Below are 15455 nucleotides of genomic sequence, written 5' to 3'. Positions count from 1 at the left end.
GCCAAAGTTTGCCCATGCCCATGCCTGCCAAGCCTAGGACCATTCAGCTGGGGGGGGGGGGAGGCGGCAGAGGGCGGAGCTATGCAGATGAGCCCCGGCATCGATTGGTTAATGGACGGAGAGGGGAGGAGATATGCAGATAAGCCCGGGCATCGATTGCTTAATAGACAGAGAGGGGAGGAGATATGCAGATAAGCCCGGGCATCGATTGGTCATTGGAGGGAGAGGCTTCTGTTTCTGGGACGCGAGTCGGACTTTGCGGGAGAAAGTGGGCGGGGGTGAGATGACAGCGTGCTTCTCATTGGTTCTCACGGTGACGGGGCGGGGCCAAAGGGACCGCCCGTCTCGCGTGCCCTTTAAAAGGCGAGGGGGTGGCGCGTGCGGCTTCTTGCTGCAGAGCGCCTCGGTTCTTCCAGCGGAGGAAAGTGGTCTCTCCTGCGGTGGCTTCTTCACCTGGGCTGCTTTCCCGAAGAAAAGGCGAGGGGACTCCTCGAGCCGAGGCCGGCGATGTGAGTACCGAGGCAGGGAGGGCAAGCAGGCAGAAGGGAGGGATCCCCTCGGCTTCGGGCTCCGCGCTGCCCCTTCCTCCTCTTCTTCTTCCTCCTTTGCGCGGATGCGGCACCTGCCGAGTGGCGCATTGCAGCAGCAGCAGCAGCACCGCCGCCCCCTCGCGCCCTCTCTCTGCCGTCCGGAGCCGGAGTGGGGTGTCTTAGTGTGGCTCAGCTCCCGGGATCGTCCCGGTATAAGGCCCGGCCCCAGTGGGGAGGCAGGCAAGGCTTTGCCGCCTCCTCGAGGAAGGGAATCCCCCTTTGCCTCCAGTCCAGGGCTGCTTAAACTTTCCCCACTCGCGACCCAGGACATTTTGACCTGACCACGCGGATGTAAAACAGGCAGAGAACAATCCACATTGATTGATCACTAACCAGCTTTTTGCAAGGCTGATTTTCCCTTTTGGTGGAGCATCTTCTGCAGAGTCCACTGTAAACACTGCACAACCCAGTCGTGTCCCAAACAGCCACTGCGGCCAGGTTTTTGCAGGACCCTCATTTTCTCTTAAAGGGACCCATAGTTTAAAAGGCTTCCTATATAGGGTTGGACTCTGCAGTCTCTGCCACAGCTATAATCTAGTTTCTGAATGCAGTTATATCTTATGTTTTTAATTAATTGCTAATTAGGCTGAAACATTCACACTTGCCTCCAACAGACAAGAATTCCTTCTCCCACCCTGGACTTTCCACAGATATATAAACCCAATTTTTCTAGTTTCCAACAGACCTCACAACCTCTGAGGATGCCTGCCAGAGATGCAGGTGAAACATCAGGAGAGAATGCTTCTGGAACATGGCCATACAGCTCAAAAAACTCACAACAACCCAAACAAGAGTTGTTTCTCCCACCCTGGACATTATTCCACAGATATATAAACCCAATTTCCCTAGTTTCCAGCAGACCTCACAACCTCTGAGGATGACCACCATAGATGCAGGTGAAATGTCAGGAGAGAATGCTTCTGGAACATGGCCATACAGCTTGGAAAACTCACAACAACCCTTTCTCCCACCCTGGACATTATTCCACAGATATGTAAACCCCATTTTCCTAGTTCCAACAGACCTCTCAAACTTTGAGGATGCTTGCCAAAACTACAGGCAAAACATCAGGAGAGAATGCTTCTCAAACATGGCTATGCAGCCCAAAAAATTCACAGCAACCCAGTGGTTCCAACCATGAAAGCCTTCCACAATACATTTAATTGTGTTATTACGTGTTTAATTGTGTTTAAGCTTGTAATCTTTGTTTATGTTGGGCTTGGTCCCAATGTAAGACACCTTCAGGGGAATCCCTTCAGGGAGATGGTGGAATATAAAAATCAAAATGCTTTATTATTATTATTTGAAGCACAACAAGCTTAGTACACAGGAAACAAGATAACTATGCTGGTTGTTATATTGGATCACATGTCCAACACTTCTCAAGAGTCTAGGATTGTGTGATGTATAAGCAAATAATGCGTACAAATCCTAGTAAGGTGGCCTTTTGCAGCTGGCAGCTGGTAATTTTGTCAGTGCTGATTGTGTTTAAGTGCAGGCCAAGGTCTTTAGGCACTGCACCCAGTGTGCCAATCACCACTGGGACCACCTTGATTGGCTTGTGCCAGAGTCTTTGCAGTTTGATTTTTAAATCCTTGTATTGTGTCAGTTATTATTATTATTATTATTAATAATAATAATAATAATAATAATATCTGCATTGAATGGGATTCTATGGCAGTGTAGACTCATATAATCCAGTTCAATTAATCTGGATTATATGGCAGTGTAGATTCAGCTTCTCTCCCCACTTTTTTGCATTGGACAAGCTGTGAGACGACCTTGATCTCTGACACTGCAGCTTTTGACAGGTGATACTAGCCTAGCCATTGGGTCGGATTGCGCTCCGTTGTGAATTGACAGACCCAACCTGGCTCCCTGATCCCACTAACTGCCTGAAGGAGGAGCATGCAGGGACCAGATGGTGAAAGCAAGGGCTCAGTCGCGAATTTCCCCCGTGAGCCTGGCATCTTGCCTTGTGACACAGCAAATCTTTCATAGACTCCTAGAGTTGGAAGAGACCCCAACATGCCATCTAGTCCAGCCCCCTTCTGCCATGCAGGAACACCCAGTCAATGCTCTCCCAACAGATGACTGTTACCTTTTTACTTATTGTGTCAGAAGCAAATTGAGGGTACAGTTATAATGTGTTTAAAAACACAAACAAAGCTAAAAACTTGGCATTATGTTAAATGTCCTTTGACCAGAAGCTTGCCACTTGGAGTGCCTCTGGTGTCGCTCCATTGTGCATGTGGCAGGGCTCAGGCCGCGTTGTAGTAGGTAGTCTGTGGTTTGGTCTTCTCCACACTCACATGTTGTGGATGCCACATTGTAGTCCCATTTCTGAAGATTGGCTCTGCATTTTGTGGTGCCAGAGCACAGTCTGTTCAATGTCTTCCAAGTCACCCAGTCTTCTATATGCCCAGGAGGGATTCCCTCATCCAGTCTCAGCCACTGATTGAGGTTCTGGGTTTTTGCCTGCCACTTTTGGACTCTTGCTTGCTGCAGTGTTCCTGTGAGCATGCCTGTATATCTTAGGAAGTTATTTCTTGATTTCAGTTGTTGGCTGATACCTGAACAGAGAATGGGCCAGAGATGTCACTGCCTTGGTCCTTTCATTACAGGCTGATACTTCCTGACAGATGTCAGGTGGTGTTATACCAGTGAAACAGTATAATTTCTCCAGTGGTGTAGGGCTTAGACATCCTGTGATAATCCAGCATGTCTCATTAAGAACCACATTCACTGTTTTGATGTGGCGAGATGTATTCCACGCTGGACATGTGTACTCAGCAGCAGAGTAGCAAAGTACATGGGCAGATGTCATCGCTGGGTCTGGTTATGATCCCCAGGTTGTGCCAGTTAGCTTTCATATGATATCATTTCTGGCACTCACTTTTTGCTTGATATTCAAGCAGTTTTTCTTATAAATTAGAGCATGGTCCAGAGTAACTCCCAGGTATCTGGGTGTGCTGCAGTGCTAAATATTTGCTAAACATCATGAAAATCTTCCTGATGGTGAGAGCAGCCTGGCAGTGGAAGGTGCTGCCTTGGAGTTTGGTGGATGACCATCCAGCCTCTGCTTGGAAACCTCCAAAAAGGAGACTTCACACACTGAAGTCCAAAACATCTGGAGAGCTGCAGCTTATGCAGGCCTGCCTTAGAATTCCATAGAGTTGGAAGAGACCCCAAAGGCCATCCAGTCCACCCTCTGCCATGCAGGAAAATGCAACACTATGTAACACATTTTGAAAGTGTTATCTCCTGTTTAATTGTGTGGTACTTGCTTTGAAAGTAGTTGGTATACTCCAGAAACTTTGTTTTTGTGTCTCCCATAGACTATATTGAATTAATTAAGACTTGAGGAGATAGTCATTGAAAAACTATAGCCAAATGTGCTTCAGGATGTCCCACAAAAAGGAAATATGTTTCCAGTTTGAAAGTATTATTTACTGTTTAATTGTGCAGTTCTTACATTGAAAGGAGTGATTGTACACCGGGAACTTTTGTTTTTGCGCTGAAAACTGTGTTAAATGGGTGGATGACGATGTTAAATTGGTGGACTCAATAGGAAAATGTGCTATAACATGATGTCCCCTGTGCAAAGACAGTTTTTGCAGTTTAATAAACTTTTGTCATGTTTTTCTGATGGAGCCAATTAGGAAATGACATTTATAACGCAGTAACAAAAATTGTGTTACGTTGTGCAATCAAAGCACTCCCAAATATGGCCATCCAATCCAGGCATGGGCAAACTTTGGCCCTCCAGCGGTTTTGGGCTACAACTCCCACAATTCCTAGCAGCTTACTGGCTGCTAGGAATTGTGGGAGTTGTAGTCCAAAACACCTGGAGGGCCAAAGTTTGCCCAAGCCCGATCTAGTCTCTGCTTAAATGCCTTCAGAGGAGGAAACTCCAAGCCCTTCCACACTGCCCCTAAATCCCAGGATCTGATCCCAGATTATCTGTTTATCCCAGGTTATCTGGAAGTGGGGACTCCAATATTCCAGTTTAAAGCAGATTATATGGGACCAGATCCTGGGATACAAAAAGGGCAATGTGGAAGGGTCCTCCATCACGTTTGGAGGCAGTGCCGTCCAGCACTGAATAGCTCTCGCGATCAGGAAGTTCCTCCTAATGTTTCGGTGGAATCTTTTTTCCTGCAGCTGAAATCCATGTCTGCATTGTGTCCTAGCCCCAACGCAGCAGAAAACAATATAGCCCCCCCAATGAGATATCTTTTCGACATGGTTGTGAAGTTCTTCCTAATGTTTAGGTGGACTCTCTTTTCCTGCTCTGTTTGATGTCCTGAGACCCCTTTCCATTGATAAGAGAAGTCTCCTGACCTTGTTTGCTGCAGTATTTGCTCTCACGGTGTAACTGTAGCCTCAGTGGTAATCACATTGTGCTTTTCATGCATTGACATGTGCACACCTTTGCAAACCTCATGACAATATTGTTTTAAAAAAAACCCCAATAAGCCCTGCTTGTGCTTGAGGAAGGTGGGCATGAAGTCTAAAGGAGCTGCTTACCCATTACAACTGCCTAGAGCCATTGTGACTTAGGCAAGGCAAGATTTGTGTGGCTTCCTGGATCATCATTGGGATTACTATGAAAGAAAGAAATATCTTGGATGAATAAAATGTTGCCATGCTACTTACCTGTCAGTTGCTTTCTTCTGGATGCCTCAGTATTGCAGTCTCCACAGTATTCGTCATGTGCTGAAGATGATAAGCGGAACCCTATTGTGCTAGATCTAAGTTTAATATCTAAAAAGCATTGTCTAGGCATTAAGCTGTGGGAAGCAATACCAGGGCATGGAAGCCACAGTATCCATCCATGACTGTGCTCCATCAAATTGTATCAAGGTAGATAAAACATCATATTGTCTAAGGCTTTCATGGCTGGAATCACTGGGTTGCTGTGAGTTTTCCAGTCTGTATGGCCATGTTCTTGAAGCATTCTCTCCTGATTTTTTGCTCACATCATTTAGAGGTCAGTGAAACGTCAGGAGAGAATGCTTCTGGAACATGGCCATACAGCCTGGAAAACTCACAGCAACCCAGATAAAACATTGCTCCTGAACACGGAAGTCTCTTTTTAGCTTTACATTGGTTAATAGATGCTGAAACTTGTCCTCTTCAGCATTGCCAGTGCTCTCTCCTTGTACTATCCAGTATTGAGTAGCTCCCTCCTCCCTATGACTTCCTCTCACATATTTATACATGACTATCATGTCTCCTCTCAGCCTTTTCTTCTTCAGGCTAAACATGCCCAGCTCTTTAAGCTGCTCCTCATAGGGCTTGTTCTCCAGACCCTTGATCATTTTAGTTGCCCTCCTCTGGACACATTCCAGCTTGTCAATATCTCTCTTCAATTATGGTGTCTAGAATTGGACACAATTTTCCAGGTGTGGTCTAACCAAGGCAGAATAGAGGGGTAGCATGATTTCCCTGGATCTAGAATTCTGAATGTCTTGCTAAACAATGTCGCTATTGGGATCCTGAATTCTATTGACAAAGGAGATATGCGGTGTCATGCATAATTCACTCTAGCTCTTGTGCTTCTCATTGTGATTTTATTTTATTTACTTGTAGCTTTTCCTTGCAGGGAAAATTTCCAACCCTCTTATCTTTTTCCTGTATGCTTTCCAGTGTCACACACTGTTTGGCCTTCATGTATGTAACATCTTGGGCTGGTCCTTCTGATTATCATGTAACCTACTTCCTTTGGTTTGAATGGTGCATGGGTATTAGTCTTAGATATGTACTACCTACGCCCTTTCTTGCTTGGTGTGCCTCCCCAGGACTGATCCAGCGCAGCCAGGTGCCCCAGGGGCAGAAGGAGAAAATGCTGGGGGAGCCCCAGGACAACCTCCAAATTTGACCAGTAATCGTCGCCTGCAGCAGACTCAAGCACAGGTGGAAGAAGTAAGTGGCTGACTTACTGGATCGCCATTTATGGTTTTGTGCTTTCTCCCATTTGTAAATTAATTGTTTCCCGCCCCCATTTAGGTGGTAGATATTATGCGTGTGAATGTGGACAAAGTCTTGGAGAGAGATCAGAAGCTGTCGGAACTAGATGAACGAGCAGATGCCCTCCAAGCCGGTGCCCAAGTATTTGAAAGCAGTGCAGCGGCACTCAAGAGGAAGTATTGGTGGAAGAACTGCAAGGTAAGCCCCTAGTGGATAGTTGAGACAACAAGTCCTGAGACTATGGGTTCACGGCTTGATTTCTGAATGGGAGTAGAGGAGAGTGAATGCTTTCCACAGACAAAGCTTCAGTTCCTGGGATTTACATGTGAAATGTATTTTGGGTGACAGGACTGTACATACAGATGAAGGAGAAATTTGCTTGAGCTGTATGAAACAAATCAGTTTTCAAACTGACAGGCAAAGAGGAATGCAGATATATTCTGGTTTTCTCACTCTTCTGAATTGTGTGACAAATTTTCCATTTTTGAAAAATTGGTGAAATAATAAAGGATTACCATATATATTCAAGTGTAAGCGGAAGCTAATGTGTCCCTCAGAAACACATTCTACCATTACTTATCTCATCCAGGGTTTTATCAATTTTATCCTAGTGCATTTGGTCCACCCACTATGTTCTATTTCTCTATCATGTTATTTTGTAATTGTTTATTTTATTTTGTTATTTCATGTATTTATTTTGATGTTATTTTCTGCTTCTTTGTATTTTATTTTGCTGTACTGTAATTTTGGGCTTGGCCTCATGTTAGCCACCCTGAATCCCCTTTGGGGAGATGGTGGTGGAGTACAAATAAAGTTTATTATTATTAAGCTGAGGCATCCAATTTTACCACAAAAAAACTGGGAAAATGTATTGACTCAAGTATAAGCCGAGGGTGGGAAATGCAGCAGCTACTTGTAAATTTCAAAATAAAAATAGATACCAATAAAATTACATTAATTGAGGCATCAGTAGGTTAAATGTTTTTGAATATTTAAATAAAACTGTAGTTTAAGATAAGACTATCCAACTCTGATTAAACCATTTCTCACCTTCTTCAGTGTAAATGTGCTTATGTATCCTTCCAATAATAATAGAGAGTAAAATAATAAATGTAATAAAAATAATAATAGAGTAAAATATTGGAAATTAATAACAGTAATAATAGAGTAAAATAATAAATGTAATAATAACAATTATAAAGTAAAATAAATGTAATAACATCAATAATAAAGCAAAATAATAAATGCAATAACAATAAATATACTAAAATAATAAATTTAAAAATAATAATAAATGTAAAATAATAAATGTAATAACAGTAAATAGAGTAAAATAACAAAGTAATAATAAACGAAAAATAATAAATGTAATAATAAAAATAGAGTAAAATAATAATTATAATAATAACAATAATAAATAGAGTAAAATAATAAATGTAATAAAAATAACAGAGTAAGATAATAAATAACCTTGACTTGAGTATAAGCCGAGGAGGGGGGGCGGGTGTGTGTGTGTGTTTCAGCATAAAAAAAGGGCTGAAAAACTCAGCTTATACTTGAGTATATACGGTAAGTATAATATTAGGACAAAATACTGACAAATTCTTGTTCCTACAATAACGTACATGAAAAAATGTGTATGATGATTTTTCATGCAAAATTGGGATGGCATGCACTTGAGCATGAAAAATATTGTGAAAATTAAAGCTGACGGCCTACTATTCTTAGTGTGTGTGTGTGTGGGGGGGGGGGGGGGGAATCACTGGATTAGATGAGCCAGTGGTCTCACAAGTCTTGAAGCAGTTTGAAATGAAGGTATGATTGCCTATTTTGGTGGGAGGGCCTTGTTGTCTTTTTCTGGGCATGGCTTTGTAGAGTAACTGGGTATTACTTCATCCTTCTCTCTAGATGATGATCATGCTGGGAGTGATCTGTGCCATTGTGGTGATTGCAATTGCCCGTAAGTACCAGGAGGAACTCAAGGTAACGGGGTTTATGAGTCACGAGCACTGGATCAAGAGGCACAATGTCCTCCCTGTGGGGAATTTTTTCTTGCTACCCTTGTTTTTGACGTAAAAGACCTTTGGGGTGATGGGTGCTTCCTTCCCTGGGTGTGGGACTGGTATGGCAATATGGGAGGACCTTCCTCTTCCTGGATGTTCAGCTGCTTGTGTTCTATGTGGGATGCCCAGTGTAACATGCCCTCTTGTTGTCTCCTTTCTCTTCCTTCTGTTGCTTCCACTCCCAGTCTACTTTTTTACCTGAGAATGTGCTTCCCTTCCCCTTTCCCCTTCTCCAGTCTGCAGCCTCCTTTCCCCTATAGCCCTTTCCTGTCCTGATTTCATCTTCTCTTTTGTTTTTCTTGTCATTCTGGCTTTGACATCTGTTTCCTTAAGTTACGGTTCAATGCACTGTTTGCAGCTTTGAGTTGAACCCCTTCACAAATGGTGCAGCCTTTGAGCAGGCCTTTTGAAGGGTGGCATTGGGCCTAGTGAAGGAAAGGGATATATATATAAAGGGAGGGGTATATGGGAAAGTGGGGGGCATGGGCCGGGGTGTTGTGTTTGGTGATACATTCAGGTTTCGCTTGTTGTTTGTGGTATATTGCAGGTGTCTTTTCCCCTTATGATTCTATTTCAAAGCATCCTCTTGGGCTATGAGCAGTCTTCATGAAATGTCCACAGAATTAGGTGGTAGGAGAGGAGACGATTCAAATATGTGATACCATAATTAGTCTAGTGTTCTCTTCGTTTCCAATATAAGTTCATGCTAGATCAGTGGTTCTCAACTTGTGGGTTTTGGCCTTCAACTCCCAGAAATCCTAACAGCTGGTAAACTGATTTCTGGGAGTTGTAGACCAAAACCATTTGAGGACCCACAGACTGAAACCATTGTACTAGATTCTCTGATTGCAGACGTTTTCGTCTTACGAAGACCATCATTTTTCCTGTACTATTTCCGAGGTACATCCTGGCCTCACCAACGCAGTGTAATGATACTGGTTGATTCGTTTCCCTTGGCTCCAAAGCAGTTAGATTGTTACCGACATTCATAGTATTGTCATAGTCTAAATCAGTAGTGATCTCAAAACTGCGCACATCTTTGCTCTTCTATAGCTGTGTGGCTTGCTTAATTACTCAGGTAGCTTATTCAGAGTCCACCACTCAGTTAGCAAGTCCCGTGCTGCTTGCTTTTTGGCTGAATAGGAAATGCAACCACTTAAAAGTAGCAGTGTGTCCAGGATTTGTTACTCTGCACATGCTGTTGTAGGAGGACATCTTTCAAGGCAGTTGTGCTGCAAAAGGACAGGTCTAAAATTGAAGCAGTTTCTTGGGATGGAGGCAGCAATGCAGTATATGGGGAAACTGACTAAGTTCAACTTTTCATGTTCTTTTGGGTCACCACTTGATAATATTGGTGAACATGCATGTTTGAGCTCGTGCCCAGTGGCCAGCTAACATGATCTGCTTAATGTATCGTCGAAGGCTTTCATGGCCGGAATCACGGGGTTGTTGTGAGTTTTCTGGGCTGTATGGCCATATTCCAGAAGCATTCCCTCCTGACGTTTCACCCACATCTATGGCAGGCATCTTCAGAGGTTGTGAAGTCTGTTGAAAACAAGGCAAGTGGGGTTTATATATCTGTGGAATGTCCAGGGTGGGAGAAAGAACTCTTGTCTGTTTGTGGCAGGTGTGAATGTTGCAATTGGCCACCTTGATTAGCATTCAGTGGCCCAGCAGTTTCAAGGTCTGGCTTCTTACTGCCCAGCGGAATCCTTTGTTTGGGAGGTGATTAGCCGGCTCTGATTGATTCTTGTCTGGAATTCCCCTGCTTTTGTGTGTTGTTTCCAGACAAGAAACAATCAGGGCCAGCTAATCACCTCCCAACAAAGGATTCCCCCAGGCAGTAAGAAGCCAGACCTTGAAAATGCCAGGCTATTCAATACTATTTGAGAACACAGAAATGCTGCACCACTCTAGCAACCACCATGTCAGACTACACAGAGAAGCCATTGAAATTCACAAGCACGTGGACAATTTAAACAGAAAGGAGGAAACCATAAAAATGAACAAAATCTGGCTACCAGTATTTTTAAAAAAATCTAAAATCAGGACAGTAAATGAAGAGCAACACTCAAAAAACAGGGTAATTTCAGATAGGAATCAATCAGGGCCAGCTAGTGCCTCCCAACAAAGGATCCCCCAGGCAGGAAGCAGCTAGGCTTTGAAGCTGCAAGGCCATTCTTTGCTAATCAAGGTGGCCATTTGCAGCATTCACACTTGCCTCTAGCAGCCAAGAGTTCTTTCTCCCACCCTGGACATTCCACTGATATATAAACCCCACTTGCCTTGTTTCCAACAGACTTCGCAACCTCTGAGGATGCCTGCCATAGATGCAGGTGAAACATCAGGAGAGAATGCTTCTGGAATATGGCCATGCAGCCTGGAAAACTCACAACAATCCAATAATCTGCTGAAGTTTATATAATCCTGACTGAAAAATGTAGAGAAATGGTTGTGAGGAAGAATGTGTCCAAGAGTGAGTACTGCTGTGTTTGCCGATCAGGAGACAGGAGGTGATGTGTTTATGCAGCATGGCCCAAGAGAGGCCATATTTGGATGCACAAATGCCTTCCTTGCTACAGCCAGATACAATGCAGTTGGAAGTGGGATAGATGCTATGGTGCTGTAGGGTTGGGGTGGTCAACCCCTGCTCCTGAATGTGAATTGGAAAGTGATTTACTTTGTCCTAAAATTCTACCCTAGATGTGGTAGGAAGCACCTTGACTGTCCCCACAGCATGTGGCAAAAATGCTGACCTTTTTGCATGTTCACTGCCGTGCACCAGCATTTCATTTGCAGAGTTCATCTCCTTGCGATCGCCCATCTTTCTCCCCTGTGGAGGATGATGAAGGAAAACAGGAACAGAGCTTGGATCTTCTCTGGACAAGCCTCTCCCATCTCAGTGGAATTGAGCAGTCTGAGTTCAACACCTGAAGAGGAGCCAGGGTCCGGTTGACGGCAGTGCCACTACAGTCAGTGGGAGAAGGAACCACAGTAAGATATTGAGGCCTCTCTTGATCTCTTCTGGACAAGATCTTGGTTTGATCTCCTGGCATCTTTATTGAGAGACGTTCTCCTGGCTGCTTTTTGTGTGTGTGTATCTGTTCTCATGAACGTTGTATGTTGCACCTCTTCCTCCTTCTCCCACTCCACTGCTCCATCTCTTTATGCATGGGCAAAAGCTCCCCCCACCCACCCTGCCCTCTGTGCCTACAGCAAGGGACTACTTTCTCTATGCACAGGACTTCAGCCGCTTTCTCACGCGCGTGTGGTCTCCCCTTGTGAGGAACGCAGCTGTAACCTTTCCTCTTAGCATGTGTATCTATCTACCAGCTCATGTACTCTTAAACAACTTTGGCTAACATGCACTTCTTTACCACCTAAATGAATCCGGTTTGTCTCTCTGGATATTGGAGGGAAAGTAAGGCCCTGCTTGCAGTTTACAGTAATGCAGAAGCAGCTAGGCTAAAATAATTGGGCATGAAACATAGCACATGATACCACTTTTTTTTCCGTGCCAGGAGCAACTTGAGAAACTTCAAGTCACTTCTGGTGTGAGAGAATTGGTCGTCAGCAAGGATGTTGCCCAGGGGACACCTGGATGTTTACCATCCTGTGGGAGGCTTCTCTCATGTCCCTGCATGGGAAGGTAGAGCTGACAGATGGGAGCTCTCCCCACTTCCTGAATTCAAACCACCAACCTTTAATCAGCAGTCCTGCCGGCACAAGGGTTTAACCCATTGTGCCACTGGAGGCTCCGTGATACCACCTGAAAGGTATGATTTAGTAACTTTCAGGTACATAATGTGACACCATGAGGGGTTTAGAAGAGCCTGCAAGTGACTTGAGAAACTGCAAGTCGCTTCTGGTGTGAGAGAATTGGTTATCAGCATGGATGTTCCCCAGGGGACGCCTGGATGTTTACTATCCTGTGGGAGGCTTCTCTCATGTCCCTGCATGGGAAGCTAGAGCTGACAAATGGGAGCTCTCTCCACTCCCTGAATTTGAACCGCTGACCTTTTGGCCAGCAGTCCTTCCGGCACAAGGGTTTAACCCAATGCACCACTGGGGGCTCTGTGATACCACCTGAAAGCTATGTTTTGGTAGCTCTCAGATACATAGTGTGACACCATGAGGGGCTTAGAAGAGCCTACAAGCATGGTGCAGCTATGCCAGTGTTCCTTGCTGCATTGGCATTGTTGTGCCATTTCTGCCTTCCTCCTTAAAAGGTTGTAGATATCCCTGCTCCTTGGTGGAAGGAGTTCCTTTAGTACTGAGCTGCATTCCGTCTTACATGTGCACATGCCCAAAGGCTGGCCTTGGAAAACTTAAGAGCCGGATATGATTAACAGCTATAGAAGCTGTGATAATGCCCCAGGTAGCGCAAGCCCTGATTAGCACATCTACGTCTCCACTTTGCTCTTACCTTACTGGCATCATGCACATCCTATTTCCTTCACACAAGCAACTAACTTCCATAAAACCGTCCTTATAGCTAGAATAAATGGCATTTAGATAAGCAAATCCTTGGCATTGTAGTTTTCCTAATTTGGTTTTCCTTCAGAGAGGTGGAAATATTTGACACTAGTATCTGAGAAGCTGCAGTCAAGAGGGTCCAAGTGTCTTGTTTCTCTATCACTACTCAAGTGAATGCTGAAGGCCTTTCCCTTGAGAGGGAAACGTCTGTTTTTATTCGATCTGAACCCGACCGAACTACTTCCCCTTCCATGAAAAGCAAGCAGGTCTAAGTAGAAATATGACATTTCTGAGGCCAGCTCTTGTGTGTTCTGTTACCTTTTGTCCTCCAGTTCAGGAGCTGAAGCATAACTGGAAGGAATGGGAGGAGAATATTTATGCATCCACTTACTTAAAATCTGACTCTGGGGGAAGGTTGTGTCCCCTGAAATGTTTTTGGGTTGCAACTCCCATCACCTTTCCTCATTGTCTCTACTGATAGGTATGATGGAAGGTAGAAGCTGATAGCAGCTGGAGGGCCACAATTTCCCCTCCGCCCATCTAACCTACTTTGAACCATTTCTGTTTTAATAATAAAAAATGCAAGCAGGCATTTTACAAAAAAAGGGAGAGAAAAGCTGTTTGGGTCTGCTATGCTTTGTGTACGTCGCAATTCCTTGTCTCACTGCTGTCCTTGTTACCTGTCAGTGTGGGAATGGCACTGAAAGTCTTCTGTAGCTCCTGTATACATTGGTGAGTACCAAAGTCAGAGCAAAACTGTTGTCTGGCTCACAGAGATGACAGGACCAATTAAAGCAGGACCATTGTGTCTGTGTCTGATACCCATGTCCTCACCGAAACGTTGCTGCCTGAAGCTGCCCTTGTCGACTCATCATTACATGGCAGAAGGATGTCTTCTTTATTTCTCTTCCATACAATGTATGTACTTTCTCTACTATCTGTCCTGCACTGATTTAAAATGGCAAGTGTTTTGCTACAAATACACTGGAATCATAACTGTCATATAATACATTAAACCATTCAATATAATCACCCCAGCTGTAGTGTATGATATAGCGGGCTATTACTTGATTGGGTTGTTGTGAGTTTTCTGGGTGGTATGGCCATGTTTCAGAAACATTCTCTCCTGACATTTTGCCCACATCTATGGCAGGCATCCTCAGGTTGTGAGGTATATTAGGTGATTGATTGTGTGTGTTACATATCCATACACGTGTGTGTCCACTCTTACATAGAAGAAGACAACCTCTCCTTATGCAAGTCTTGAATTGCTAGAGCAGGAAAACGTAGCAACTTGGAAAAGTGCCTAAAAAATAATAGCCTTCTAATAAAAGCACCTCCAGAAGACCACATAGAATATAGTGATCTGCTACTACTTGTATATCTAAATTGTCAGACGAAGCCATTAAAGTGTACAGTGTTCCCTCACTTATTGTGGAGGTTCTGTTCCAGGACCACCCATGATAAGTGAAAATCTGCGAAGTAGGGATGCCATATTTTAATATTTATACATTATTTTATATGTTTTATATATTTTCTTATCTGTGCTTCTTTACCCACCTCCTGGCCCATTGCAAGGGTGCCTCCCTGGCCTCTGCAGACCCTCTGGAGCCACGCAGGCAGTGGCAGGCCTTCCCTGCCACGTCTCAGGCCACCACACTTCTGGGGTCTGTGGAGGCCAGGGAGGCAAGCCTTCCCTGCTGTGCCTCAGGCCTCCGCACTTCCGGGGTCCCTGGCCTCCACAGGACATAAATATTTAATATTTTTTATTTTTTATTAATATTTTCAAAAACCCGCAAAACAGTAAGTCTGCTAAAAACAAACCGCGAAGTAGCGAGGGAACACTGTATATATGTTCTGTCATCATAGCTGCATTGTTATCACAAGAATAACTAAACCTTAAAAAAGCGACTGATACTCAGGTTTCATGGTGGACTTAGTATAGGAAGTGCCTGGCAAAAAGAGAAAGGGATCCTGGTAATATGTTGACTTCAGCCATTTCGGCATGCTAAACAACTACTAATGTCTTACGGTGGCAAGTTGCGAATATTACTGAATGATCTCAAAAACAGTTAATGATGAATAGAAGGTGGAAAGTCCACCCAAGGAGTCACCATGTTTCTAGTGTGTGTGCATGTATGCATATATGATACTGTGTCAGCACTACAACAGATTTGGGGCTGTAGGCAAGCCCAATCCCAAGACAAAAGTCTTGAAATTGGATGAGGTCTTGTTCTTTGCCAGCATAAACATGCTATGTGGAACTCTACCAGTGCCTGCATTACTCTCTCTCTCTCTCTCTCTCTATATATATATATATATGGGGAAGGGGGTGCTGAAAAAAACAGTAGAG

General features: G+C 44.1%; 1 protein-coding gene across 1 annotated transcript; it reads left to right on the top strand.

The window, feature by feature from the left end:
- Positions 1-368: 368 nt before the first annotated feature.
- On the top strand, positions 369-10144 carry VAMP1 (vesicle associated membrane protein 1). Its single transcript, XM_060762654.2, has 5 exons — positions 369-509; positions 6395-6518; positions 6603-6761; positions 8472-8523; positions 8812-10144. Coding segments are annotated over exons 1-5 (354 nt in total). The 5' UTR covers positions 369-507; the 3' UTR covers positions 8829-10144.
- Positions 10145-15455: the final 5311 nt, after the last annotated feature.

This window comes from Anolis sagrei, chromosome 2 (genome assembly GCF_037176765.1).
Source record: "Anolis sagrei isolate rAnoSag1 chromosome 2, rAnoSag1.mat, whole genome shotgun sequence".
NCBI classification, from domain to species: Eukaryota; Metazoa; Chordata; class Lepidosauria; order Squamata; family Dactyloidae; genus Anolis; species Anolis sagrei.
Note: the sequence above shows the minus strand (reverse complement) of the source record. Positions and strands in the feature narration are given on the sequence as shown.